Consider the following 26,508-nt stretch of genomic DNA (forward strand, 5'->3'; position numbering starts at 1 on the left):
TTTTATTTTTTTGTAGTAGCTCTAAACTAAATGCTTTCAGCAGGGGCTGGAGTGAGGAAAGTGTGTTATTCTCCCCACCCCCTTCCAGCCTTAACACACACACACACACACACACACACACACACACACACACACGTACACATGCCTCAGATGATGTGTGATCAGATGATTTCCTGGCATTGGGCACCTTTCTAAATGCCAGAGCCTGGGGTCATCTTCTGGGAATAATACGTTGCGTTAGCATTTTTTTTGTATCTGCACACCCACTGTGAAGATGAATTGACATTTCCCCTCCCCTACTTCCAGAGCCCTCTCTCTGGCATAGTTCTTTCTGTTTTCAGGTAAAGAGGCTTGGAGTGTGAAAGCTTGTTATGGATTTGGGGATATCTGAGCCCATAGTATCTCTGTGTTACAATTTCACTTGCCCATTTGAGTTGAACACCACTTTATTTTTTAAAAGACTTTTTTTATTTTTAGGCAGAGGGGAAGGGAGGGAGAGAGGGAGAGAAACATCAATGTGTGGCTGCCTCTCGTGCATCCCTTACTGGGCACCTGACCCACAACCCAGGCATGTGCCCTACACTTGGAATCAAACTCGTGACCCTTTGGTTCACAGGTCAGCACACAGTCCACTGAGCCACATTAGCCAGGGTTGAACACCACTGTTATCATGTCCAGTGAACACAGTTGTCCCAGGAGGCAGGTGGCATAAACTGAAGGGGGAAATCTGGGCTGATCCACATGCTCATGAATAGAGGTGGTTTGCCTTATTGTGATGAGCCAATTTGCTGCCCTGTTCCCCACAGCTGTCACAGGTTATCTTTTATAGTCTCCTATCCTTAGAGATCGTAGTTTCTCTAACCCACAGGTTGGATGACTTCCTTAGAATTAGTAATCGTCAGTGTGGCAGATATGGTGGTGGATCAGCATGCCACTTACTAGTGTGTAGAGGTTGGAAAATTAAAACATTATTTCCCAGACTCCCTTGCAGTTAGGGTTTTGATGTAACTGGGTTCTGCCAGTTAGGTGCACTTTCTTGTGACTTGCATGTGTGAGCCAAATCTCGTGTGGAAAGAGGCAGGGACATGGGTATCAGTATTTGCCACTGTGCCATGGGCTGTATGGTTCTGGAGCTGCCAGCTGTAGCAATGGTTTCCCAGTTCAGCAGGCAGCTTCCTGGGCCAGCAACTCCCTAGACAGCCCAGTCCTCCAATGGATTTGGGAGACGATCCCTCTTCCCTTTAGTATCTTGTAATGAATTCCTCTCCTTTATAAAGTTGCTAATAGAACCCCACAGGCTGCAAAGCTATGAGTTGCTTTACCTTGTGTATTTGATGGTTGAGACAAAATTGTATGGAATTTTATCTTTGACCCTAAATTTTATTGGATTTATTTTCCCTAAAGCTAGTTTTGGATTATCCTTTTCCCTTTTGCATGTTTTTCCTTGTGATAGTAAATGACCTTACTTTTGACTTTCCCCAGAATTATGTTGATGTGTCCAAACATAAAAATAAATGTTTCCATCTTCACTGGCCTATTTAAAAATTTCATGTGCCAACTCATACATCCTCTCTCTCTAAAGAGTATTGTATTATTAATAAGCACATAATGCATATTTGCTGAAGCTTGGAAACAGGCACAGAAAGCTGGGAGAAATTTGCGTTTATCAAGATATCAGTCCTAGCACTTTAACAAACAGCACTAGCCCAGGATGTAAGTCATGCTTGTCTGTTTCCTGACATTTCATGACAACTCAATGTTATTGTGATGTTGTTACTGCAGTATCACACTAGACTCTTCTTTTTTTAGTTGCCTTATGGCAACTGGTTTTTACCGTAGAGTTTGCTGAAACTTTGTTCTGAAAAATAGACTCAGACAACTCAGGCATTTAAGTGCTGCTTGGAAAAGCACTGATTTAACTGGGCAAGACTGTGTAACTATAAAATTAGAATATATTCCCCAGTGCCTTCTCTTCATCCTTGGAGTATTGGGCCTTCAGCTAGACACAGCTGTTAGGGCAGATCACTTAGAGAAGTCAGACTCCAAGCCTGGGTGGAGAGTGCTCTCCAATTGTGTCGCTTCTGTGTTGTTTGAAATGAAGCAGGGAACAAGCATTTCTGCAGTAACAAACATTCTGTCTCAAAAATTATGAACTAAAAAAGAAATTTGTTTATTGAGGGCAAAAGGATGCAAGCAATATAAAAATCAAAAGCTTATCTGGCTTTAATTGGCTTTTCTTTCTCTTGTCAAATGGGGGTGGGGTTTTATTTGTACATTTTCTAAGGGTCCCAGTCTGCTCATGAAATCCTCATACAGGGGGAAGCTGTGGAGCAAAGATTCCTTAAGCGACCCATTGGGAGACCTCTTTCTCGGGGAGGAAGTAGCTGCTCAGCTGCCTACTTCTTTCCCTTCTGCTTCATGTGCACTACAAAATAGTCATTGCATGCGATGGTGAGCCCAGCGATTAGCGAAAAGAAGCTCTGGAAGCCCACTCGGCCATCTCGGCATTGGTCCAGGTCTTTCATTATTTTGTCTACGGCCAGAGGGTCTTTTTGGTTCTGAAAAAAAGAACAAAGGCAAGAAATGTCAGTAAGTGGTGGCAATGACTAGCTTCTTTGATTTGTACTGCTGACAACCATATACATAATCTCTTATCTTAATTCTTATTTTAGGTCATAAGTGATCTTTGGAGGTCATCTAAATGGATTTTGTTGCCTTGAGAGAGCATTTTAGTAAATTGATACTTATTTTAAACTAGGAAAGAGGTTTCCATGGCATTTTTTTCACATAATTATAGGGACCTTAGAAATGGCCTATTCTGTGCTGGAGAAGGTACACCCACACCTCCTAACTCACAATCCACTGCTCTTGCCAGATGGAACCCACATGGACCTCTGACCTGCTCGGCTTCCAGTTCAACTCCTCCTGCAACTTTTAAAATCACAAGATTCTGCTTAAGAACTACTTGGAACTTCTCATTTTGTAGTTTAAACTTATATTCTCTTCATAAGCTTTTATGTCTGATAGTCAAATCCTATAAAATCTTAGGAAATGTGAAAATGTGAAAATCTTAGGAAAAGATCTTACAAGATTATTTAGGGAGTAAGTTTCATATCACTGACCTAGGGGTTTTAAAAGAGGGGCTAATGGTAACTTCTCAGGATTGCGCCTGGAGAATGGCTAATATTCTGCCAGCTTTGGAGACAGGAGACAAAACAAGCCTGGCAGAGGTACGCATTCCATTCCCCACTTGCTCCGTAGCTGGTGATTGGAAGACACTCTGCAACGATGTTATTAAAAAAAAAGGGGGGGAGGCTAATGATGTCATGGGGTGTTAGGTTTGGAGAGTGTAGGTAGATTGCCCTCATTTCCCTTCATTTCTTGGCATGGGCGGGGCAAACTAGTGTGGCTTCATTTTATATGAGCCATGTAACAGTGAGTAAGTCACACTTAGTGAGCCTTCATGTGTCAACTGTGAATGGAGGAGGCTGGATTAGAGTGCCTCTATTATTGCTTCCATTCTTAATGAACTGGTAAATCTATGCCATCCTATGCCATGCCTACTCTGCTGGATTCTTTCAAAAGCAGTATGTGTAATGGAGCCGTAAACTCCCTGAGACTCTCACTGTCTGCTAGGAATGCATGGAACCAAGGTGGACAGGCAAGATCCTTTTTGCTTTTTCTTTCATCTTGCTTCTTTGCTGACTGGCTTGATCACTCCTTTTTGTAGTGATGACGGTGAGAAGTGAGAAAGTGTGGCCTTTCCCATCACACCCAGAGGGAAATGTGGCCTTTCAGAGGTGTGAAAGCGCTCGGTGAAGTGTTTATGGATTCCACTGATTGTGCGCATGACAGGGCACTGACACTCAGTGTCTGGGGTGTGCTGGACGCGTACAAATCGCACTAAAAAATCCCTTAAGGTAAAGCGGCCGCATTTCCTACACAAGGGATGCAAACACCTACCCTAAGCAAACAACGAAAACCTGCTCTATGTAGCCGCCTCTGCCTTTGGTGGGTTTCAATTAATTCTGACTTCACCCCCAGCTTCCTGGCTGCGGTCAGAGGGAGTAAAATTTGGACGACAGAGGAGTCAACTTTAGAAACAAAATGCTCTGTTAATGCAGCAAGAGTGGGTGTGCCTGGAATTATGACCCCATGCCTGGAATAAATTACACTGCTGTGTTCAGTACTTTGTGCATCTGCCCCTTATGCTTCTCCTGCCAGAAAGCCTTTAGGGAGGAGGGGTCTGTGTCTCATGTGATATTCACCCTGGCTTCTAACTTATGCAACAACATGACTAATCAGTACTTAGTGTTCTGAGAATGCCTTTGTTCATGTCATGGGTGGGTTTACAATGAACTTATTTTATCTTTGCATTTTATGGTTGCCTTGAAGAATCACAGAAAGTGAAAGTGATCTCAGAGGTAATTACATCCAGTCTTCTCATTTTACAGAGGAGGGAACTGAGGCCCCACAATCTAAAGCAACCTGCCCAGTGTTAACTAACTCCAGGTCCGGGGCTACATCACAGAACTGTACAAAAGCAGTGTAACAGTATATTCTAACTCACTCTGGGACAGCATTGTGGTAACTGCAGCTCTGAGAGACCAGGCAGGCTATTTAGCTGTGTATTTAACTGACACTGACATGTAAATCATAGAGTACTACAAAGCCCTGTGTTTACTGAGTCACCAGTCAGGGGCTTGACTAATGTGTTATTGCGCAAGCAGATGATAAGAGGCAGGATCCAGCCTTTTACCATCATCTCTCTTCACCTTGCAGAGGCTAATGCATTATTCTATACGTAGCACAGTAACAATCCTTTCAAGTGACTCCAGTTGTGGCAAGGAAAGAAAGACTTGCATTTCCAGCTGATGTTTTGTCAAGCAATGCCTCACCTTCAATGAAATGCAACAACCATCTCCTGAAGGCCCACAATGTAAAAGGACGACTGGGCCTCGCAGCCTAAATAAAGACCCGGCTGATGGATCTGAGCCGATGGCAGGGTCCTCTTCCAGGCTTCACGATCCCTCAGTTTGATAAACGTTGAGGTGTAAACTCTAGCTGTGCTCCTATGTTCTCAAAGCATTTTCAACATGAAAAGCAATTATTTCTGGATTGACGTTCGGCTCTCATTCAGCAGGTGTTTTGACACCATTTCTTTAGAGCCAATTTTTTTAAAAAGCCTTTATCTGGAAAGATTTAAGAAAGGAGATTCAAGTGGCTAAAAGTGAGTGTGAAGGGCCACCAGCCAGTCTTGTTGGTGACTCTTGTGAAAGGCCTTTCCTGCAACTCAGTCTCAATAGACGCAGATGATTCTGGATGGACTCTTTCGAACAAACACCTTGGCATATGGTTATTTGTGTTTTGTCTTATTTTACCTCCCAACTCTAAGCTCCTTGAGGGCAGAGCTATGTCTTCTTTACCTTCTGTTTCCTCGGTAGTATCTTATAAACAGGAGACACTCAATAATGTTTAATAAATAAATGAAAGCACCTTCTAGTAGTGACCTCCACAAGGAAGGGACGAAAGGAAGGGAAAGGAACCAGGGCCTAGAAGCACTGAATTTCATGTCTGAGTCTTTCTGAGCCTTTCAAGACTTACTTCCAAAAACCCAGGGAACTCCTTTTCCATGAGCACTCTCAGGTCCTCCTTTGTTAGGTAGCCTTTATCTCCAGCAAATTTGTGAAACGTGAACATCATCGTTTCCATGGCGTGTTCCATTTGAGATGGCATTTTGGTGAGGTCTGTTGAAACATATTAAAGGATATAAAGAAACAGAATTTACATTAACTTTTAAACTGCATGTTTTGCCAGTCTTTTGAGAATAACTGGAAGAGGGGTTAAGTAGGTCATGCATTTGATTCTTTCCAGCTGCAAAATTCAATGAATCTAAGAATCCATTCGCCTCTGGTTTTGGGCCTCCTGCTGATGGGAATAGGCACCAGAGGTATCAGTGCCCTGAATGAGGAATTTATCTAGTTGCCCACTAATTCCACATAAATCACCTAGTGAAAAATAAAACCTATAATCATTTGGAAAAGCAAGAGCAGTATCTGTCATTTTAACTGACAAAGCACCTATTGAAAGAACACGTGTCTCATCATTTCTCTTGGCGCTGGTAAATGGGACTCTTAGATACAGTGGAATACCAGCCACCCACGCAATGAAGCCTGGTGACTACGAAAACTTCAGCCTCCCAGCATAACTGGCTAACCTGGTTCAGTCTAATTCTAGGGTTTAGAAATCTGCTTACCGATAGATTTTGTGTGCTGCATATGTATTGTTTACTAAAGCTATGAACTTGTTAGTGATTGCAGCGAAGACATTTATTTGCATCTTTGGTAGTAAAATGCAGTTTTCCTACTGAATAAAAGCTACCCATGGCTCATTATCCAGTTCCTTGAGAAGGAAGAAGTAACAGTATATCCCAACCCCTCTGGGGACCTGATCTATTTGTTCCTGTCCTTGACAGGACAGAAGAGTTCCTGTCAAGTCTGAGGTGCAGTGGGAGAGCAAGAGCTTTTCATCAGGAAGAGTTTAAAGGAAAGGACACATGTCAGAATGTATTCAAATATAACGATCTGGGGATGTATGCCTCATCAAGACCCAGGGCTTAGTACTTGATAGAAGCTCAGTGGATTTTGGCTTAATTGGAAGGAATGCTTTAGCCAGACTAGAGCAGCTTTGGCTAACATCACCTAAAATCACTCCTGGATAGGAAACAGGTGAACTTGAATGGAGACTGTAATATACCATTCTCTAAAACAACAACAACAAACAAAACACAAGAATGGGTTTTGAGCACAGGTGAAGGAGAGGCTAGCACCTTCCTCTGCTAGAGAGTACCAGCAGGAATCTGAGATACACTTTCAGTCTGGTTTCTGCTGCTGACAGGTTTGTTTTCACAACAGATCCCTCAATGCTATCTTTTACAGAGGAGACGGTGGAGTTGGTAAGCATGAGGATTGAGCAATTACACTTAAGAATAGTAAACTCTACCCCTTAATGCCCACAAAAGTACAGGAACCAGCATGCCAAAGAATGTGCTACTCTAGAGAGTGCTGTAAACCAGAATCAGACATGATTCATCTGCAAGGCAGTTCTCTCGGAGAGAGCAGCAAAACAATGCTCAAGGTCCACTGTGAGACGAGTTCCAGGGGGTGCAAACACCCCCTTTCCCCTCTCTTCCTAAACTGTCAGGTCTGGCTCACTGCCGTCTCCCATATGAGTTCAGATGGCAGTTGGCTTATATGGAGTCAGCCTTGCTGGATAGTTCTGGAAGGCCAGCAACTCAAGAGAATTCAAGTGAGTGTCACCTATGTGAGAAGGGTGTTGGATCCCACTTCAGTTCTGAAATAACTCAGGAAAGGGGTCAGTCTCCACAGAGGTATAAAAATACCTGCCCAGGCTCTCAGAACAGCAGAGTACTTCGTGACGAATTCCCAAAGTTCCCAGAAAATGGAACTGGCTGTGGGATGCCTAATTTCACTTTCTTCACAGGGCAGGGCAGAAGGACACTGCTCTGCAAAGTCAGAGTAAGGATGCTTCAAATAGGAAACCAGACTAATTTAGGAACTTCTAAGAAAAACAGGCTGTAAGTCGAGGAAAGTTTGGCCACCCAGAACATCTCCTTCAAGAGAATGAGTCCAGTCTTCCCTTAGTCAGCACCCAGGTCTCAGGTCACTCCAGTCCCACTCCCTCCTTGTCCATGTTCATCATGAAGTGACAGAGCTTTGCTCTCTGAAGCCACACCCTGCCCCACTGGGCCTCCCTTCCCCTCCTGTTTTGTTCAGCAAACTGGGTATGAATACAGCAGCCAGCTGACTCTCTGTTTCTCTTATATTTGTGATGAGAATGCAGAACAAGGGCCAGCCATGAGATGTTAGGTTGGGAAGGTAAAAATAGCTTTGAAAACCAGATGAGATGCCCATTGTCTCCTCAGTAACCCTCAGAGGGCACTGAGCAGGACTGCTAGCCAGTGAACTCTGTTTTGAAGGAGGAGCCAGCGCACTGGTTCCACAGTAACATAAGGGGAAAGGAGAAAATGTTATAGTTAATACCATTCTCTTGGTAGTGGATGAATCACGTAGTTCTTCTCCAAGAGTGGCGGTTGCCCCACTGAGTCAGTGCTGCCAGCCCTCTCATCTGGGGTGGGGCTGACCACAGCACTGACAGTCGGTTGCTAAAGCAGCAAGCAGTTCAAGGACTTGAACCTGGAGTTTCCCTCCCTCTACCCTCCCCACATGCTCCACACCAGGATGAGGGTGGGACTCTAGCTTCTAGCTTATGTACACTTTTCACTGGAGGGCCTGGGGCGAAGGGGCCTCAGTGCCCTCTCTGTGCCCCAGACAACCTCCTACTGTACCTGAAACACTCGATCCATTTACGTATTCGTTCACCTGTCTGTCTCTCTACCTGGGAAGATCTGTGAACTATTCTGTTCTAGCCAAGAAACAATAACTAAATGTTTGCTTTATAAATGACTGAATGAATGATTCAAACAGGCTTCTTGGCAGGTGTGCTGGGCTGAAAACCTGGTAGCTCAGGCTCAGCAGGGGGACAGGAGAGCAGGGAAGGGCCGGAGAGGGGCTGCCTGTGAATGGCACAGTGAGCCCAGAGGAAAGCACATTCCACAAGTGCAGGAAAAATATGTGTCCTGCTAAACAGGTCTGGCCAGACCCTGATGTGACTGCTTTCTCTTCTCACTCTGGCGGTTTTTTCCCATTTGTGTGTGTATGTGTGCGTGCGTGCGCTTTGGTCCATCCCACTTTCTATCTCAGGCTTCTCACGCTCTGCTCTCTCACTCTGAGCTCCATAGGATGTAACCTCATTGTTTACTCATTTTTTTAAATTAAATCATTATATTCTGATGTCTGTGTATCTCCTGTTTGCCCGAGTCTTAAGGCTCAGAAGTCCATAGTCTTTCTCCGTAAGAGAATTCTGGACTCCACAGATGCAGCCACAGTGGTTACATTTTCATATCTCCTACCCTTTTCATGTCCTGGCCATGCGTCAGAGACACCTTGTAGTGCTTGCCTTAGGGAGTTCGCCAGGTAATGGCATACTGTTTAATAATGTGTCATAGCATTATGTTTGTGTCTTTCCCCACTAGACTGCGGGCTCCTAGAGCCGGGTTCCCATAGTTAGACTGTGTCCTATTAGAGCCTGCTTAAGGATCAGTTAAGAATGGAATTGATAATAATGTCAATTTTGATCCTCCTAGGAGCAGCAGGGAAGCTGAGGCCTCCTTACAAAAGTGCCTGCTCCTGACCAAATGTTTGCTTTGGACCCACGCCCAGATCTAGGCCGTAATTTTAAAAGGGACCCTGCTAAAGGGCAAGAGGTTTGTTTGATTTACTTTGCTCCTCCATACCGTAGTTTTTTACAGCCCACCCAGAAAATAATGGCAAGGTGTCAATAAAAACAAACATCTGTTATTAAAATGTGTTTGAGGTTTCCTTCCTTTTCGAAAAGAAAAAAATTTTTTTAAATTAAACCCAGAAGGCATTTTTGAACTTCATCCCCAAAGGAAATTAAGAAAAAAATGGCTTGAGGCAATGGATCTGGGTCCAGGTTGTCTCTCCCACATTTCACCAAACCTAAAAAAAAGTGGGCAACAAAGGAAAAGTTCCAAGTGCAATTCAACAGGAAGGAAAAATGCAGAAGCCTTCTCTACCCTGCAGTGTGCATCTGCCCTTCCTTGAAGAAGGGTCAGGCATCAGCCCGAAGTAGCAGACAATAGCCACTGTGACAACTGCTGTTATGTTCATTGGTGCGTTGGTGGGCTAGGAAGTACTGAATATTGTTAAAAATAAGTCAATTAATTCATTTTGCTTTTGATGTGATATTCCTAAATTGTTGAGTCCCCAGGAATAATCCCAGCACTCGGAGTGCTAATTTATACATGATAACCCTGAAAGGATTCCACTGTTTTCCTCAACTTTAATAGACCGGACTGTAGCCAAGGGCATACCAAGTGGGTAGTGGTCTAAAAAAGTCAGTTTCGGAATGTCAGTGGAAAGCAGAGAGGCACCCCCAGTCTCAGCTCCACCCAGGCCCAGGACCGATTTCACTGGGGCTGCTGCTTGGGAGGCTGGCTGGGAGCCAGGCATGGGAGGAAAAGGGCCCATCGGATGTGGTGTGCAGGAAACACCAGGCAAGAGCGTCCATCACCTAGAAATCAGGGGCCTTTGTGCCCAGTGGACTCACATAAGATGTGAGGAACTGAAATAAACTCCAGATGGTGTATCAAGCACCATGATGAAGGACGTAACTGCGGGCTGTCGAGGAAGGTATATAGCATTTAGAAGAGATGATTAAACAGAAACTGGACAGGAATCTGTGGGGGCAGGGCTGATGAAATTTTGAATAAATTATATAAACTAATTCCTGCCCCAACCCCTGGCATTATCTTTTGCAATTTGCTGAAATACATTGGAAGCAAGGATCACTGATAGGGTGTTTCCAGAGCCTGGCCTCACCTGAAGCACAGGATATACAAATCCACTGCTGCAGGTTCAAAGTCAAGCTGCAGGGGCTCAAGGGGCAGGGATCTGCAGCAACTGCAAACCTCTTAACGGGAAAAGCTACCTTCCCAGCAAAGCTGAGGCAGCCTGCCAGCAGGCCTAAGGTGGATAAGCCAGCAGTAGTTTCAAGATGGCCTTGACAATCTAATTGCTGCCGTCACCCACAGTTCAGTCAAGAAACCTTCTCCCTTTAAGATTGCCGGCCAGTCCTAGTGTGACTCACTTCCTCTTGGAAAATGCCCTCTAAGATGGCACAGTTCCCCTTCCCCTTCAGGGAGTGTTCAGACTAAACCACCTGCAGAGAAGAGCCAGAACCGTCAGGGCCACACCCACATGGTCTCACAGCTGAGTCACAGCCCTCCACTAGGAGAATCCCAGCGCCCTTTGTGCTAACCACGCCCTGCAGAATGCTCCCAGCTCCCCACAGAGGGAAGGGCCATGGGTGGGCTTATGCGTTCCAGAGTCTCAGCCAAAGCTGTGCAGGGCCTGCCCACTAGCCCTCTGCATTCCTCACTACCCCCAGGCAACATGGCAGAGGCCTGGTTTCAGATAGGTGGAGCCCAGCTGAGGCGGGAGAGTGCGGTATCCAGGGCTGGAGGAAGTGCCATTCCTTTGGCCAAGTTATAGTGTGAGGAGGTACCCAGCACATCTCTGCCTCACTGTACTGGGCCAGACTTATCTGGTTTGGAAGGTCCTTCTTCAAGCCTGCTCTCCCCCTATTTCTTTTTAGTTCCACTTGCTTAATTATGGTAGCAAGAGGGGAGAACCCTTTCAATAGAGAAATCACTTAATATAACAATCCCCCCTCCCCCGTCCCCCTGCAAAACTGCTTTATAAAGAAATCAAATAGACCTTCCTCCCTCAATAGGAAGAAGCTTCTGGTCTAGCAGACAAACAACAGGAAACCCAACCTGAAGCATCTGGGCCAGGAACTGAGGAGTGCCCTTTAGGGAGGGTATCAGCCAGCTGCCAACACGCCCAGCCGTCCCCGGCGACTCCAACCCTGACCGGGCCTGCTCTGGCCTTCCAGCTGGAAGGAGGCTACGAACAACTGGACAGAGGTCAGCATGCAGCTGGAGCCCACAAAGAAACGTGCTGTCAGGACAGGGGGCCAGAAGCGGGGGTTCCCATAACTGGGGAGACTAGTCGAAAAGTAGGCAAGTGTGAGTAAAGAAAGAAACAGAAAGGGAGGAGATATCAGACCCCGGGGCACCAACCCCTAAGTCCTGTAATAAGGAACAAGGACCCCCTCCTCCGGTCCCCGAGGACGGGGGAGGGGTCGCACCAGGACGCTGCTCGCCCAGCTGGGTGTGGCCAGAGTGCGGATACCCCCAACCCCGGGTGCTGGGACACCCTGCGACACCTGGACCGTGGGCCGGAGCAGCCGATAAGGGGCTTTCCCAGGCGCTGGGTCCGGGGCGGGGGAAGCTGGGAGCGGCGCCGCGGGGAACTCACCTTGGCCCGAGGCGCGACAAGATCGTTAGGCTGGCTGGGACGTGCGGCCAGTGAGCGGAGCGCAGCTTGCTGGGCGCCTTAGTAGGTGGGGGTGGGGGGAGGCAGGAGGAGCCTGGGAGGGTGTCGGGCCTCGGCTCACCCCACCCCTTCTCCTCCCGCCTCTTCCTGCCCTCCCCACCCCACCCCAGGCGCGCGCGCTCACACCCTACTCGCCACGAGGGTGCGGAGGGACCTCACTCCTGGTCTCCACCCGCTCCCAGTGACATGATTATCGTAAACTTCTCATCCTACACGAACACTCGTGAACATTTAAGGACATACCCACCCTTGGCCATGCCTTTCCTCTCGGGGTTGGTTTTAGAGAGTGAGTTAGTGAGGAAATCAAAGAATCCAGCGGTTCTATGGGTGGGGCACATTGGCCCAGAACCAGAAGAGAGCGGCACTTGGGTAACCTACAGGTCTAGGAATTATTTTCTAGATGACTGCAGGGAGGGGCACGTGGAGTCCTAACGAGTAGGCCCTAGAAGTCCCTCCCTAGCGTTTTAGCTCCTGCGCCCCAGGTCCGTGGGTATTTCGCAGAGAAGCCAAGTTTATCCGCCACTCGCCGCCCGCCCGCCCGTTGCTACATGGGGGTGGGGTGGCGAGGATGCTGTGGGGTTTGTCAGTTCCACCGGACTTTGTTGAAAGGGATTTACTCCTCCTAGTGTGTGTGGCTTCACTGGGTCGGTAGTTCAGCTACAGTTGTAGTTGACACTGTTAAAACCTACCTTTCAAAGCTTCCTTTTGTCCTGCAATTGGCCTATTGGGTCCTCAACGCCCTTTAGAAGAAATTTCTTACAGAAATTTAGAGGAAAAACGTGTGTTTCCTAGTGGATGGATAAGTATCACTCCATTTATTTTCATTGTGGTTTAGGGTTAAATGCAAACTACTAGCAGCTGTTTGTGGAAAAGGGCCCAGTTTCAAGGTCTGGGTTTTCCTTTGTTCCCCGGGGAGGTCCTGGGAGGCGTGAGTGATTCTCAAGGAATGAGCAGACTCAGGGAATCCTTGAGTGCTGCTATGTGACTAGCCTTGGCTCTTGCCAGGAAAGCCCCGCTTGGATTACAGCTCTCACTCCTGCTGGGCTCCTGCAAGCATGGAGCTGACTGTTCTGCGCAGCAGTGCTTCAAACTCTTCCATATGCTTCCAAGTTCCTTCCAGGCCCCGCCTACAGTCATGAGTGGAGAAAGTCCTGGATTTCTTTAGTTCTAGGGAAGATACACCTGGATTTAGAATAAGAACACCCATACTCCTTATTGGATTTCTTCATTTGATTCACAAACCTTCAGAATGCTTACTGTGTGTGCTGGGCCTTAGGGATTCAAAGGTGAAAGAGTCAGTCTCTCCCCTCAGAGAGCTTTGAGTCTTGCTGCCTGTCACTACCAAAACCATTAGGTGGAGACAGGGATTGAATCTTTATGGGCGCTTTATTCAGATGCTGGTGATCTGAGAAGATGGCGGGTTATGTACCCTAAAAACCATTTTAACATCTCATCTCAGGAAAAGGAGGTAAGGGGGTTGGAATCCAGGGGAAAATGTTAATCGGTTAAAAGTTTCAGTCCTGTGATTTTCCTAGCAGCCCGTCACTGCTGACATTCGTTTTGTGTCCTAGTCAGCTGGATGTTCTCTCCTGGAGCACAGTGGCTCAGGCACCATCTCTATCGCTCGCTTGCAGTCCTCCTGGGGCACAAAGGTTGACTTGCTTGTGGGCCTCCTGGAGTAGGGTAGGTCCAGTCATACATTCCAGTTCCTGGAACAACAGCTTTCTACATGCATTAATCAATAAGCTTATTAACTACAACTGAAGCTAAAATTTTTTAACTCTTGAGTTCTCCCATCGTTGGAAGGCAGATTAACAAAGTCCACCAGTTCAGTGAATGGCAAAGAACACTATAGGACACTATGAAAAGGTTGAGGAGGGCCCTCTAAATCCCCCTGGAGTGGTCACAGAACAATTCCTTCAGGAGGTAAATTTGATGCACGGTTTAAAAATAACAATACCACTAGTCATGACTTTTAAATCTGACTGTAAAAAAGGTTACATTCTTATCATAGGTTTGGATGGTATAGCAATGTGTAAGAAAGAAAGTAAATTATTTGTAAATGCATGAACCAAAGGTTAATACTTTCATGTATTTCTTTCTAGTCTTTTTATGCATATATAATATAAATTTACATAATCTGGGGGTTTAGGGGAATTTTTAAAACAAAATGACTACAGGAGGCATTCTTGAATTTGATCCCTACAGGGAATTCGGAAAAGTATGTTGAAGCAATGGATCCAGGCTGTCTCTCGCACCTTTCACCAAACATAGTACTTGCTCACTGAAAAAGTGGGCAACAAAGGAAAAGTTCCAGGTGCAGCCCAATGGGAATGTCACGGGAGAAATTCCCAGAAACTTGGTTCTTCTCACCAATGCAGTAAAGAATTACAGATCAGCAGAGTCTGTTATCAGGCAAGCAGAGCTTACTGGTGATATGGTCTCAGGGAAGAGAAGGGGCCTTGCTGAGGTCGGGGAGAAAGGCAAGGGCAGGGGTAGCAAGAGAGAAATTTTTTGCTCTGAGGACTTAAGTAGTTGGTGGGATAGGGGAGGGTGAAGAAGTTACACATTGACTAACAAGTAAAGGTGGCGCTAGCTTTCCAGGAGGGGAGAGGGTGTGAATACCCAAAGGTGTCAATGGGCTTCTTCCTTTAGGCGCTATGGGCCCTTTCTGGCCTTTCAGGCCTTGGGGTGACAGTACAGTCTCAAAGGCTTTCTTTCTCAGATTATGGAAAAGATAAGAAGAATTTCAAGGCCTGCTGAGTCTGGGTGGGACATGTATCCCTCCTCCTCCCTGCCTAGGTTGGCTATCTACCTGGCCTAGCATTAATAAAGGACTCAGAAGCCTTTTGTACACCAATGGTGTACATTCACTTTTCCTCGAAGAGTTTTTAGGCATCAACCTCAAGTTGCAGACAATAGTCATTGTGACAATGGCTATTAAACCCATTGGTGGGTTGGGTGGTAGTGACTTAGTAAAGGGCTTAAGTGCCGAAAATTGTTACAAATAAGTACATTTAATTTTTTCTGCTTTTGATGTGATTCCTAAATTGTGATCACACTGATTATAAAATTATGTGTTTTATTTTGTCCTGTAATACTTTATATTTACTATTTTTGTGTCATTAAATATTTATCAAAAGAATGAATGTTCATTTATTCACTAATTCTTTTTATTTTTTCCCATTCAACAAATAATGATTCACCTACACTGTGGCCTCTCTACTGTCTTCTCCAGACTGCCAGCCAGAGACCCCCAGGTGCTAGTGGCTTTGGTGCTACAAGACGGAAGGGACTTCGGTTCCTAACACACTGTGCTAAGTGCTGAGGATAGTGATGAAGATGGTCGGCAAAAGTTCTATCTCTGCCAGCAATTTAATTAGCATAGGTTTGCTGTGGGAATTATAATAATTTCATAAGTCAATAGCATACAGGATAATATCTCTTAATAAGCCAAAAGCCCTATCCCTGGCTGGTGTGGCTCAGTGGATTGAGCACCAGACTGTGAAGCAAAGGGTCGCCAGTTTGATTCCCAGTCTAGGGCACATGCCTGGGTTGCGGGCCAGGTCCCCAGTAGGGGGCACACGAGAGGCAACCACACTTTGGTGTTCCTCTCCCTTTCTTCCTCCCTCCCTTCCCCTCTCTCTAAAAATAAATAAATAAATAAATAAAATCTTTTTAAAAAAAGCTAAAAAACTCCAAACAAATGACACATTAATCACACTATTTTCCTAGGCCATATGAAGTGTATCTTCTTATGAGAAAAGGCACTTGGGACAGTTGGTGACCAACCTACCAGGGCAAAAATAAAAGTCCCAGTTGCTAGAGCACATTGCCAGGAAATGAAGACTCTAGTGTTGGTATAGGGTGGCGGGGGCTGATCTCTTTCATAGGCTGTTGTGGGGAAAAATCTCAAATAGTCCTCACAAACTCTCAGTATTTATAGTGTAAATGTCCCCTTGCCAATGTTGCTTCTCCACATGTTCTTATCATAAGCCCCTTGTGGGGCCCCTTAGCAGCTGGACAGCAGACTGCTTATCAACAACAGATGAAGAATAATAACATCCTGGCACGACTTACTTCATTCTTATATCAAAACAACTTTTTTTGGTCTTTACCATAAACAAGTAGATTAAAACAACTTCACCTAAGTCATAAACAAGTGGATTTAAAATCATATTAAACCAATACACAAAGTACTGGTAGGTGGTCTATAAAGCTCCAAGACCTAACATGCCTATGATCTCTCTCTAGGAGAAGGGGCCCCAGGCAGTTCTTTATCCAGAAAGTAGTTAGGCCTTGTAAACCACATGCATACGGTGGAGCTAGCTCTGCTTCCCTGTGACAACTTATTGGACTAGGGACCATTACGTGAGCCAGAGCTCTGCAGAGAGGCTGGGAGGCTGGGAGCCTTGGGGTGGGAGGGTGGCTTGGCAAATGCATATGGATTCTTAGTTTCTCCCTGTGTATCACGCTGTGCCCTGCACCACACAGAAACTATGTGCAGTCTGCTCAACAGCCTGCCCAGACGTTGTGTTCACATGCGAATCACAGCTGCAGCAAAAGGTAGCTTTCTCCAACATTCAGGAGCCCTGGTAGGGAGTCACAGTGCTCTTCAAGGGCATTTCAGTTGAGAACCTTCAAGTTACAGTTGCTGGCTAAGGATTTGGCTGGCAAATCAAAACAGAAAACACACTCCCTAAGTGTGGCTGTACCTGTACACCCCAAATAGGGGAATATAATTTATTAAACATTTCCCATTTTTTAACATTTAGGTTATTACCATTTTTTACTGTCATAGATAATAATTAGATATAAAAAGATTACCTTTGAATAAACATCTTTGCTCACATGTTTATTTTCTTAGGATAGATTCCTGTTGGGGGCTGTCGTTTGGTTTGTTTGTTTGTTTGTGTGGATCTTAAAGGACAAGTGGGGATTAGCCATACTCTGTGGGACACAGGCAGGAACAGCATGTGCCAGAGCATGGAATTGTGGGGGAGTGTGTCTGTTCAGGAATTGCCCCAGTTGGAAGGGGATGAGCCTGAGAGGACGTGTCTTTCCTGGGGCACCTGGATTCTCTGCCAAGGAGCTTGGAGCTGGTTTCTGAAGGTAAGAAGGAGCCACTGAAGAATGTTAAAGAGGGAGGGAGTAACTTTTCCACTTACCAGCTGTGTGGCTCCAGGCCGGTCATCTCCCCACTGTGAACTTGAGTGTCTTTGTGGATGAAATAGGGAAAGACACTTATCTTCAGGGGTGATGGAAAGAAGGAACCATCTAATGACCATCAAGGCCTCCCTTGCAAGCTCCCAGCAGGCAGCAGGTTGCAGATAGAGGATTAAGCTGCTGTGTGATCCCTCACTGCTGAAAGCCTTTAGAAGGCAGAGCAAGGCCTCTGGTGTGCGATTTGTGGGTAAACACCTCTGAGGAGACTTCACTTTAGGGCGGGGGTTGGAGGACGGGGGGGGGGGGGGGGGGGGCGGGGGGCGGTGTCCACGGAAGCTAGGCTTGCCTGGCTAACTTATCTCTTGGAACTGCAGAAGCTGAAGGGCTACAGCCTTTTTTAAGGCATGAGAACTCCTAGCTTGGGTTACAGACCACCCCCTTCCTTCTGTAGGTGAGCTGAAAGCTGCAAATTCTAATGATTATAATCTATCAAATACTTATTGAGTGCCTACTATCACCCAGCATGCTCTGAGTACTGTACAAGTAAACGGGGAAAAAACCCATGATTGAAAAAACAAGGGTCTGAATGAGAGAAGAATTGAAGGGAAAGAGCAGAAAGTCAGGGAAGACTACACAGAGGAGGGGACATTTGAACCCAGACTTAGAAGAAGAAGAACTAGGGTTGCAAGTAAAGGAGGAGCTAGGAGGAAGCTTTTCTAGCGGAGGGGAGAGCAGTGCAGAGGCTGGGAGGGGCCTGGGCTGAGAGGGGAATTGCAAAACCGCCAGTGTGCCTGCCGCACAGGGGAGGGTGGCAGGAGATGAGGATGGACAGGCTCTTAACCACTACTTTACATAGTGGTTAGAAGCACCGGCTTGGGAAAGAATCCTGTGTTCTCTGCCATGTCACCTTTCCAAACCTCAGTTTTTTCATCTGAAAAATGGACTTGATAGTAGTAGTACTTGCCCCTTAAGGAGGTTGTGAATATAAATGAGAAAATGCATGCAAATACTTAGCAGAGTGCCTGGCACATAGTAAGTGTCCCACTCACATTAAATATAATAATTATTAATACGTGGGGTATGGATTGGAACCAGACAGGCCTGTGTTGAATCCTGGCGCTGCTGCATGATTGCTTTGCACCACAGGCAACTAAGTCTCTTCTCCTTCGGTGTCCTCATCCATAAAGCAGGTTTCAAATTCCTATCCTGTGGATCAGTTTATTGTGGGAATTATATGAAGTGATTTATGCAGAGCCATCCTGAAGATTGGAGTCAGCCCACAAGGTGTTTTAATTATTTTAAAGTGTTTTCCTGAATATGGTTGGTCTCTTAAATACTCAAAAAAGAGGCGAGCAAAACCTTAATGAAACTGGTCATAAATTGGTGGGTCAGCCTCTGTTATGGGTTGGAGTGGTTGACAAAGCAAAGCCTGGGAATTTTAGCCCTCCTCGTCCATTTTCTTGTCGTAAGGAATCCTGATTTCCCAGGTTTCTTCCAAAGATGAAGAAAACAAGATCCTGTCCCTCGAGTTAAGTAATTAGGCCAGAAGAGAACACCGGATTGTCTGAACCCCAGGAATGCTTGGTGTTGGGGAAGTACCCTGCAAGATAGCACCCACCCACTGTGGGCTGTGGTCTGCCAATTTCACGTGCGGTTCCCTTTTCTTCATTAAAACTTAAGAACACGTGGTGTTCCAGGCAGAAATTCTGTGGGCTGCATCAAAGGACGTTATTTAAGCCTAGATACTCTAAGTTTATTGATATTGGAATGCGGCTGGGGCGGGCTCAGACCCACAGAAATGAGACTCCATGGAGCCTGTGACTCAAACCCCTTGTGAAATGCTGGCCGCTTGATTTGAATTGGTTCCTCCACGGTGTTAGCCAGCAGTGAGCTCTGAGGTTTCCTGGCAGTGCTGTTTCCGGGCTGGAAGCTGCTGTGAGGTGCTTTGTACCCAGGGAGAGGGTGTGTCCTTTCTTCCTAGCTGATGCTGTGGGTCCCTCTGGTGGCTGCAGAGTGAGTAGCTCTGCAGTGGGCTTTCCTTTCTCCTGAGTGGCCCTGGCAGAGTAAGGAGCAGGAAGTCTTGTCTAGAAGCTCATGGAATTAATATGGGGCTGGGACGTTTACCCAGCTGGCGTGAGAAGGAGACTATGATTTAGGTTGGCACTTTGCCCCCTTTGCTCATGCCTTTGGTGGCATTTCTCAGGACTTGAGCTGTGGGAACAGCAATGCTCTGTGCACAAATGGTCAAAAGAAATGGAGATGTTAGTTAGGCTGAAGTAGTGTTTGGTGCCACATAGATCAAAACCTCAATTAGGACATAGAATTTAACCAGTTTTACTGGTTGGATTTTAAGTGAATTCATTCCTACAGTTTTGAGCACAGATATTCTGAAACCCAAAGTGTCTGGGTATTGGAGGATGTACTTGCAGGCAATCAGTGGGGCTCTCTTTGAGGTCATGCTGGTCATACAGAAGCATGGAAATGTACTCCAGCTCTCACTTGTTAAAAATTAACACCATGATTGTAAAGTCTGTGTCATATGTTATCTTCTTTGTTCTGTATAATTTCCCCCAGAAGTATTTTAGATTGATTAGTGTTATGACTATAGTAATAGTTTATTGTCTCACAAAAGACTTGTTAGATTCTAAGTCTGTGTTCACCTTAACCGAGGGCATAAGCTCAGCCTCGTTAGAACCCAGACAAGTCTAGTCTCCAGGCCTCTCTCGCCACCATCTCTCTCTGCCTTTCTTTGGGCAGAGCAGGACAGCTGCTTAGGAGGATAACGAAATCTAGGCAGGAACATGAGGCATGTTCACAAACGGCTCTGATGGAGCCGGTGTGTGTGGCCAGTGCTGCCCAGGTGTAGACAGTAAGACCAGTGGGAAAGCACAACAGCAGGCTCCACTGGGCCAGGATTCTTAAGTAAAACTTCATGGGAGATATGAAGTGGGTCTCAAAGGCTGGGTCTGATTTATGAACTGGTGGGGTGTGTGGAACTGGTGCTGAGAGGAGGGCAACCGGGCGAGGAGCAACCCGAAGGAAAACACAGAGGGGAGAGTGTGCAGGGCACATTTGGAGGAACAGCAGGTGCAGGTAGAACAAAGGTTTCTGTGAGGGATAAGGGCTAGATGGTTGATGCTTTTGAATTCCATGCTAATGATTTAAATTGTAGATGTGACTAAGCCCCAGAAGTTTGAACCGCTGAGGACTGGAGGTGGAGAAAATTTAGGCCAGCAGATGGAGAAGGCAAGGCTGGCGATGATGCAGTCCTGAACTAGAATGATGGTAGTGAGAGTAGACAGGATGTATGGATCTGAGGGAAATTTGCAGGGAGAATCCTCGGGGCTCCAATACTGAGCTGCAGGGCAGGAGGGAGAGGAAGGAGCACAACCACTGGGAATTGCCAGCTGGGGCACCTGGAGCACTGAGGTGCTTGCCAAATTCAGGGAAAAGACACTGGTCTGGGAAGGAGAGCACTGAATAAGTTGCCAGAGGGATTTCTAGGCAGCAGTGACCTGCTCTGTGATTAGTCTTATATTGTCCCACCCCTGGCACGGTGACCTGCAAGGGAGAGTGCATAGACAGTGGCTCTGACGGTTGTCACTGCTTTCCTGAGTGATGCCCTGTCGCTCCCAGCGCATGCTTTGTGGTCTGGCTGGGATCCTGGCAGGACACCTGGCTCCAGCAGTTTTTCCCAGCCAGGCTCGGCCACCTAGTGAGGAGAGCATCAGACTGGGATTTGGGAAGCTGGGTGCAGCTGCTGGGCTGGCTGCTTCAGGGAATGCAAAGATGAAGATACACTCCTTGTGCTTGAGGAGTTCCCACTCTAGCCGAGGAGCCAGGCTGTAACAAAAGGGAGGCCAGAACCTCTCCTCCCATGGATTGGGCAGCTCCCTTAGCACCTCATGGTCCCTATCACAGGGTGTAGACACGGTCTGTGCACTTGTTTGTCTCCCTCAGTGCCTGCGGTTCCTTGGGGACAGAGATTTATCTTGGCATTGAGGGGAAGCAGAGTTTTACTCCAAAATATGCCTTTTGGGGTATTGATTATTTTAAGTTGGTTACTTTTTAAGAAAAGAAAGCCTCAGGGAAAACCTTTAAGGGAGCTATCATCATAGATAACTATAGTTCGATATGAACTAGAGTGTCATAGACAGGGAGGAACCTAGTAAGGCCTGTTTGATCAAATGGGCCTGTGTCTCTTGTCAAAGATGACCCAGCAAACATCTGTTTATCAAACATTTACTTTTCCATCTCCATGTGAACTGCCTTTCTGCCCTTTGAAGTCTTAAACTACAACCTCCCTCCCTTCTCCTTCACTTAAGATGGCATTTAAAGCCTTAACTGCTCTGTTGGTCCTTGGGTCTCATGTTCTTATGGAACTCCCATTGTACATACATAATAAATTTGGTTATTTTCTCCCATTAATCTATCTCATGCTAACTTTATTATTAGACCAGCCAGAACAACTTAGAAAGGTAGAAGGAAAATTTTTTTCTCCCCCATAGTGTGTGAGCAGAATACACTGAACATTGACCCTCAGTGGATGTTGGCAGGAAGTATACATCCTTGGTCAATACAGGTTGCTGAACAGAATGATCCTGGCTCAGAATGGCATGTGCTAAGTTTAAGAATCCTGCTGGGGAGCTGAGAGGGGAAGGGTGACTTGGTGGAATTAACCCTCTCAGCCTGAGCATGCTCAGGTTCTCTTTTAGAAAATGTAACATAAAAGCTATCGTTGATTCTAGCAAGTAAATGAGTTAAAACTCTCCATACTTTAAAAGACATTCAAACTTTTCAGCATAACCTGTTCTTAAAAGGCAACAGTAGATGCATAGCTCTGTTTTGTAAAGGTTTATTAGTGACAGAAATCTTCCTTTTATGAAACAGCTGCCCATCACCTTGACTGAACACATAACATTTTTTTCTTCTTAGTGGTATTTAACGGAGTAGTGAGGTAGAAAGATTAGAAAGTGGGCGTTTGAGTTCACGTCCTCCCTTTCATTAGCTGCAGTCTGGGGCAAGTCACCCCACCTCTCTGAACCCGCTTCTTCATCTTTACAGTGAGGAAAATAATAAGCAATATTTAGAAAACCGGTTACATTTGAAGAGTCATTTTTGTACATTCATTCAGATACTTACTGAGTGCCAACTGTATGCCTGACACTGTTAAATGCTGTGGATACAGAAATGAAGACACAGTCTCCCAGACAAGGAAAAGCTAAAAGAGTTCATCACCATCAAACCAGTATTATAAGCAATGTTAAAGGAACTTCTTTAAGGAGGAAAAGAAAAGAATAGATAAAAATATGAATAATGGCAATAATGACATATCTATCAACAATAACTTCAAATATAAATGGATTAAATGCTCCAATCAAAAGACACAGGGTAGATGAATGGGTAACAAAACAAGACCCTTACCCGTGCTGTCTGCAAGACTCACGTCAGATAGCAAGACACACACACACAGAGTAAAGGGATGGCAAAAGATATTATGGGAAAATGGAAGTTAAAAAAAGCTGGGGTGGCAAACGTATACCAGACAACATAGACTTAAAAAAAAAAAGGCCATAATGAGAGACAAAGAAGTGTCCAGCAATTCTACTTCTAGGTGTTTATTGGAAAAAACCCAAAGCACTAATTAGAGAGGACATGTGCAACCCATGCGTTCATTGCAGCATTATTTACAACAATCAAGGTATGGAAGCAACCTAAGTGTCTACCGAGAGATGAGTGGATAAAGAAGTGGTGCAAATCTACAATGGAATATAACTAAGCCATAAAAGGAATGATAGTTTGCCATTTGCAACAACATGGACGGACATAGAGGGCATTATGCTTAGTGAAACAAACCAGACAAAGACAAATATCATATGATTTTTACTTACATGTGGAATCTAAAAAACAAAATAAATGAACAAACAAAATAGAAACAAACAAGTCATAGATACAGAGAACATTTTGATGGTTCCCAGAGTGGAGGGGGAGTTGAAGGGATGGATATGAAAAGGAAGGGGATTAAGAAGTATAAATTGGAAGTTGTGAAATAGTCATAGGGATGTAAAGTATAGCATAGGGGAATATAGTCAATAATATTGCAGTAATTATTTATGATGTCAGATGGGTCCTAGATTTATTGGGATGGTCACCTTGTAAGTTATATAAATATCTAATCACCATGTTGTATACTTGGAACTAATATAATATTGTATATCAACTGTAATTGAAAACTAAAAAATGATTTAAAAAAGAAGTAAAGACATAGTTTCTTCTTCTGAGAACCCCAGTCTAGTGGGGCGAGCAGACAAACAGAACGACATGTAAAACTAAAAACTGCTGAGGCTGAGGTGCCTCTGACTGCAGAGCTGAGAGTGGATGGACGTGGGGAGTTAGGGGAGGCTTCTTGCAGGGAGAACCCCTTGACGCTAATCTGAAGGGTAATAGCCCAGTGAGGAGGGTTGGGGAATGAGAGAGAGAGGGAGAGAGATCCAGAGAACTACAGATGACTTGGAAGGTTTGGTGGGAACGTGGGGTGTGTGTTCAGGAGTTGCAGGGGATCCGGATGTAGAATCCGTGAAGTGCCAGAATGCAAACAACCTCCAGTACTGAGTGAAGAAATCTGAATTTTACTTTGAATACTGTGAGGACTGTTGCAAGTTTAGTACTTAGTGCTAAGGAGTTGAGGAGGTTTAGTGGTGAGAAAATGAGCAGAGGCTGAGATAGCATTTATGAAGCAACCTCTGCTGTCCAGCTGGTGTTAACTTACACCTTACTCATCTTTCACATTTGGGTCTCTTCCTCTGCCAGTTCATGTATTTACAGGCTGGGTTTACAAAGTTCCTGAGTTTTTTGCCTTTCTTTTGCACTCTTACCCAGTGACTCTGCAGCTCATATTTAATGACAATGTTGCAACTAAGTTGCTGTAAGGATAAAATATGAGTTTGGTGACAGGAACATTTCTCTCTGTTTCGGTTGTGTTCTCAGCAGAGAGAGGGAGGGCTAGGGCTGGGATTACCATTGTTTCTCACTGCCTGTTCTCACAGGGTGCTCGAGTTAATCAGAACCAGCTCCCAGCCAGTGCAGACTTGCCGTTCCCTCCCAGAGTTTTCTTTCTTGACTGTGGTCATCCAAGAATGAATGCATTAGGTGATGACTGGGGAGATTGAGGAGATTAGGGAGAGCAGAGAAACAAAGCATGAATTATCGCAGTTGCTGCACAGGTGTGGTCCTCTCCATCTCTCTGTCTGAATTCCAAACACACCTTTCACCAGGTTCATAGACAGTACAATAGGGTCATTGTGAGGTGGGCAGGGGTGGTGAGTCAAAAGGTCTTCTTGAGGTGCAGTTGGCGTGGAGAGATCCTCGCTGCTAACACTGGAGCTGGGCCCAGAGCTGTTGGTAGAAGGGCTAGCTTCACGATCCTTTATTTACAGGGGTGGGCAAACGTAGGTTTACAGTTGTGAGGCCAAGAAATACAGAGTAGACTATTAGAAGGTGAATAATGAAGGCTGGTGGTTTGAGCACTTATTATGAGATTGTACCTAGGTGTATTCTGCCACTGTGACATTCTTCTGAGTTAATAAAGCAATTGCAATGATCATAACTACATGTCTTTTTCCATATGGACAACTGTAAACCTACTTTTGCCTACCCCCTTTGTTTGTGTGGCTATATAGTTCATTGATGGATTCTCTATTTGCTTATTTTTCTCTCTTCATGTGCTCCAGTTCTTGTTTTATATATCCTATGTCTTGTTTTATATATTTGAACATTTTAAAGATACATTAAAGTCTATTCCCATTTCTCTCTCCTGTTACTTGGGTGCAAAGTCTCTCATCTGTTGCATTTACTCATAGTCCCCACGTGCAGTGCACTGTTTGTCTGCGAGCCCATTTTAGGAGGATTTAGCTTCTGTTGAAATCCTCCGTATGGCCAGATGTGTCTCCCTAAGGTGATTTGCATTTCCCTAGGGTTTCATGGTGCTTACTGCTCCATAGTAAGTGCTCTGGAGCACTTTTTAGATCATTTCTTAGCCTGGGGTTTTGGTACCAGGGAGCAGTGTGTGCGTGAGCCTGTACCCTCAGGAAGCACAAGGTCAGTGCTCTGATCTCTATCAGATGACTTTTCCCTGCACCCCTCCCGCGATCATTCTGAGTCTTGTCTGGGATGGTGGACTGAGCTTTCCAGTCTTCGTTACTGACAAGGCAACTCTTTAGCTTGGAGTTCAGATCCTGTTCTCCACTATAGTCCAGGGACACGTGGCCTCAACTCTGGCATGCTGTTCCAGCTGTGAGTTCCCTTTTAGCTTTCAGCATCTGGATATTTCTCTTTCTGCTTTGAAATGACCAAGTATTTAAACTCTTTTTTGGGGAGTAGGTGTTCCATTTTATCCAGCAGTGGAAAAGGGGGTTTGCTGTATCTACTCCATGCTCGATCTTGACAGAATTCCTAGCATCATGGTCCAAATCTTTATTGAAAGAGATGGATTTTTCCTTAGTAAAAAATAAAATAAATAAAACTACATTGGGGGAAAAACAGGGGCAAGCGTAAGAGTGTAAAAAATAAAAAATAAAGTTAAAAAAGGGAAAAAATTTGCATTTGATTGAGCAATGCTTTCTTGGCTATAATACCAAAACCAGAGACAATAAAAACATAGATAAATTATACTTCATCAATATTAAAAACTTTTGTACATGAAAGGATGCTATCAACAGAGTGAAAATTCGACCCAGAATAGGAGAAAAATTTGCAAATCATGTATCTGGTATATGATTAATATCTAGAATATAAAGAATTCCAACAACTCAATAACAAAAAAACAACCCAATTTAGAAATGGGCAGCCACCAAATTATATACATAAATTATGCATAGTTGTTTTATATACCAATTATACCTTGATAAAGCTGGAAAACAATGGGCAAAGCTCTCAAATAGATATTTTTCCAATGAAGATATACAAATGGCCAATAAATACATGAAAAAATGCTCAACATCACTAATTATTAGGGAAATACAAATCAGAAGAACAATGAGATACTACTTCATGACCACTAGGATGAGTATTATAAAAAAGAAAAACAAACAAAAACACAACAAAAAGCCCCAGAAAATAACAAGTGTTGATGAGGATGTGGAGAAATGGGGCCCTTGTACTTGCTGGTGGGAGTGTAAAATGGTACGGCTGTTGTGGAAAATGATATGGCGGTTCTTAAAAAATTGAACATAGAATTTCCATAGGATTTGGCAATTCCACTTCTGGGTGTTCATCAAAAGAA

General features: G+C 45.0%; 1 protein-coding gene and 1 non-coding gene across 2 annotated transcripts; one reads left to right on the plus strand and one right to left on the minus strand.

The window, feature by feature from the left end:
• Window positions 1–2,146: 2,146 nt before the first annotated feature.
• S100A10 (S100 calcium binding protein A10) lies at window positions 2,147–12,123 on the minus strand. The gene is made up of 3 exons (XM_045816778.1): window positions 11,985–12,123; window positions 5,605–5,747; window positions 2,147–2,558 (listed from the first exon to the last, which is right to left on the minus strand). The coding sequence occupies exons 2-3, from the start codon at window positions 5,734–5,736 to the stop codon at window positions 2,397–2,399; spliced, it is 294 nt and encodes a 97-aa protein (XP_045672734.1). The 5' UTR covers window positions 5,737–5,747; window positions 11,985–12,123; the 3' UTR covers window positions 2,147–2,396.
• Window positions 3,152–3,291, plus strand: LOC123804887. Its single transcript, XR_006783236.1, has one exon. It is a non-coding gene; the product is annotated as a small nucleolar RNA SNORA7 (small nucleolar RNA).
• Window positions 12,124–26,508: the final 14,385 nt, after the last annotated feature.

The sequence above is a fragment of the Phyllostomus hastatus genome, unplaced genomic scaffold (assembly GCF_019186645.2).
Source record: "Phyllostomus hastatus isolate PE091 unplaced genomic scaffold, TTU_PhHast_1.1 phas_scaffold_216, whole genome shotgun sequence".
In the NCBI taxonomy this organism is placed as follows: domain Eukaryota; kingdom Metazoa; phylum Chordata; class Mammalia; order Chiroptera; family Phyllostomidae; genus Phyllostomus; species Phyllostomus hastatus.

What these genes read in the sequence shown, in the direction of transcription:
- S100A10 (XM_045816778.1), bottom strand. Translation starts at nt 5,736, where the DNA reads ATGCCATCTCAAATGGAACACGCCATGGAAACGATGATGTTCACGTTT. An exon ending in AGTTCCCTGGGTTTTTGGAA is followed by an intron (nt 2,559 to 5,604) that starts GTAAGTCTTGAA and finishes TCTTTTTTTCAG; the next exon opens with AACCAAAAAGACCCTCTGGC.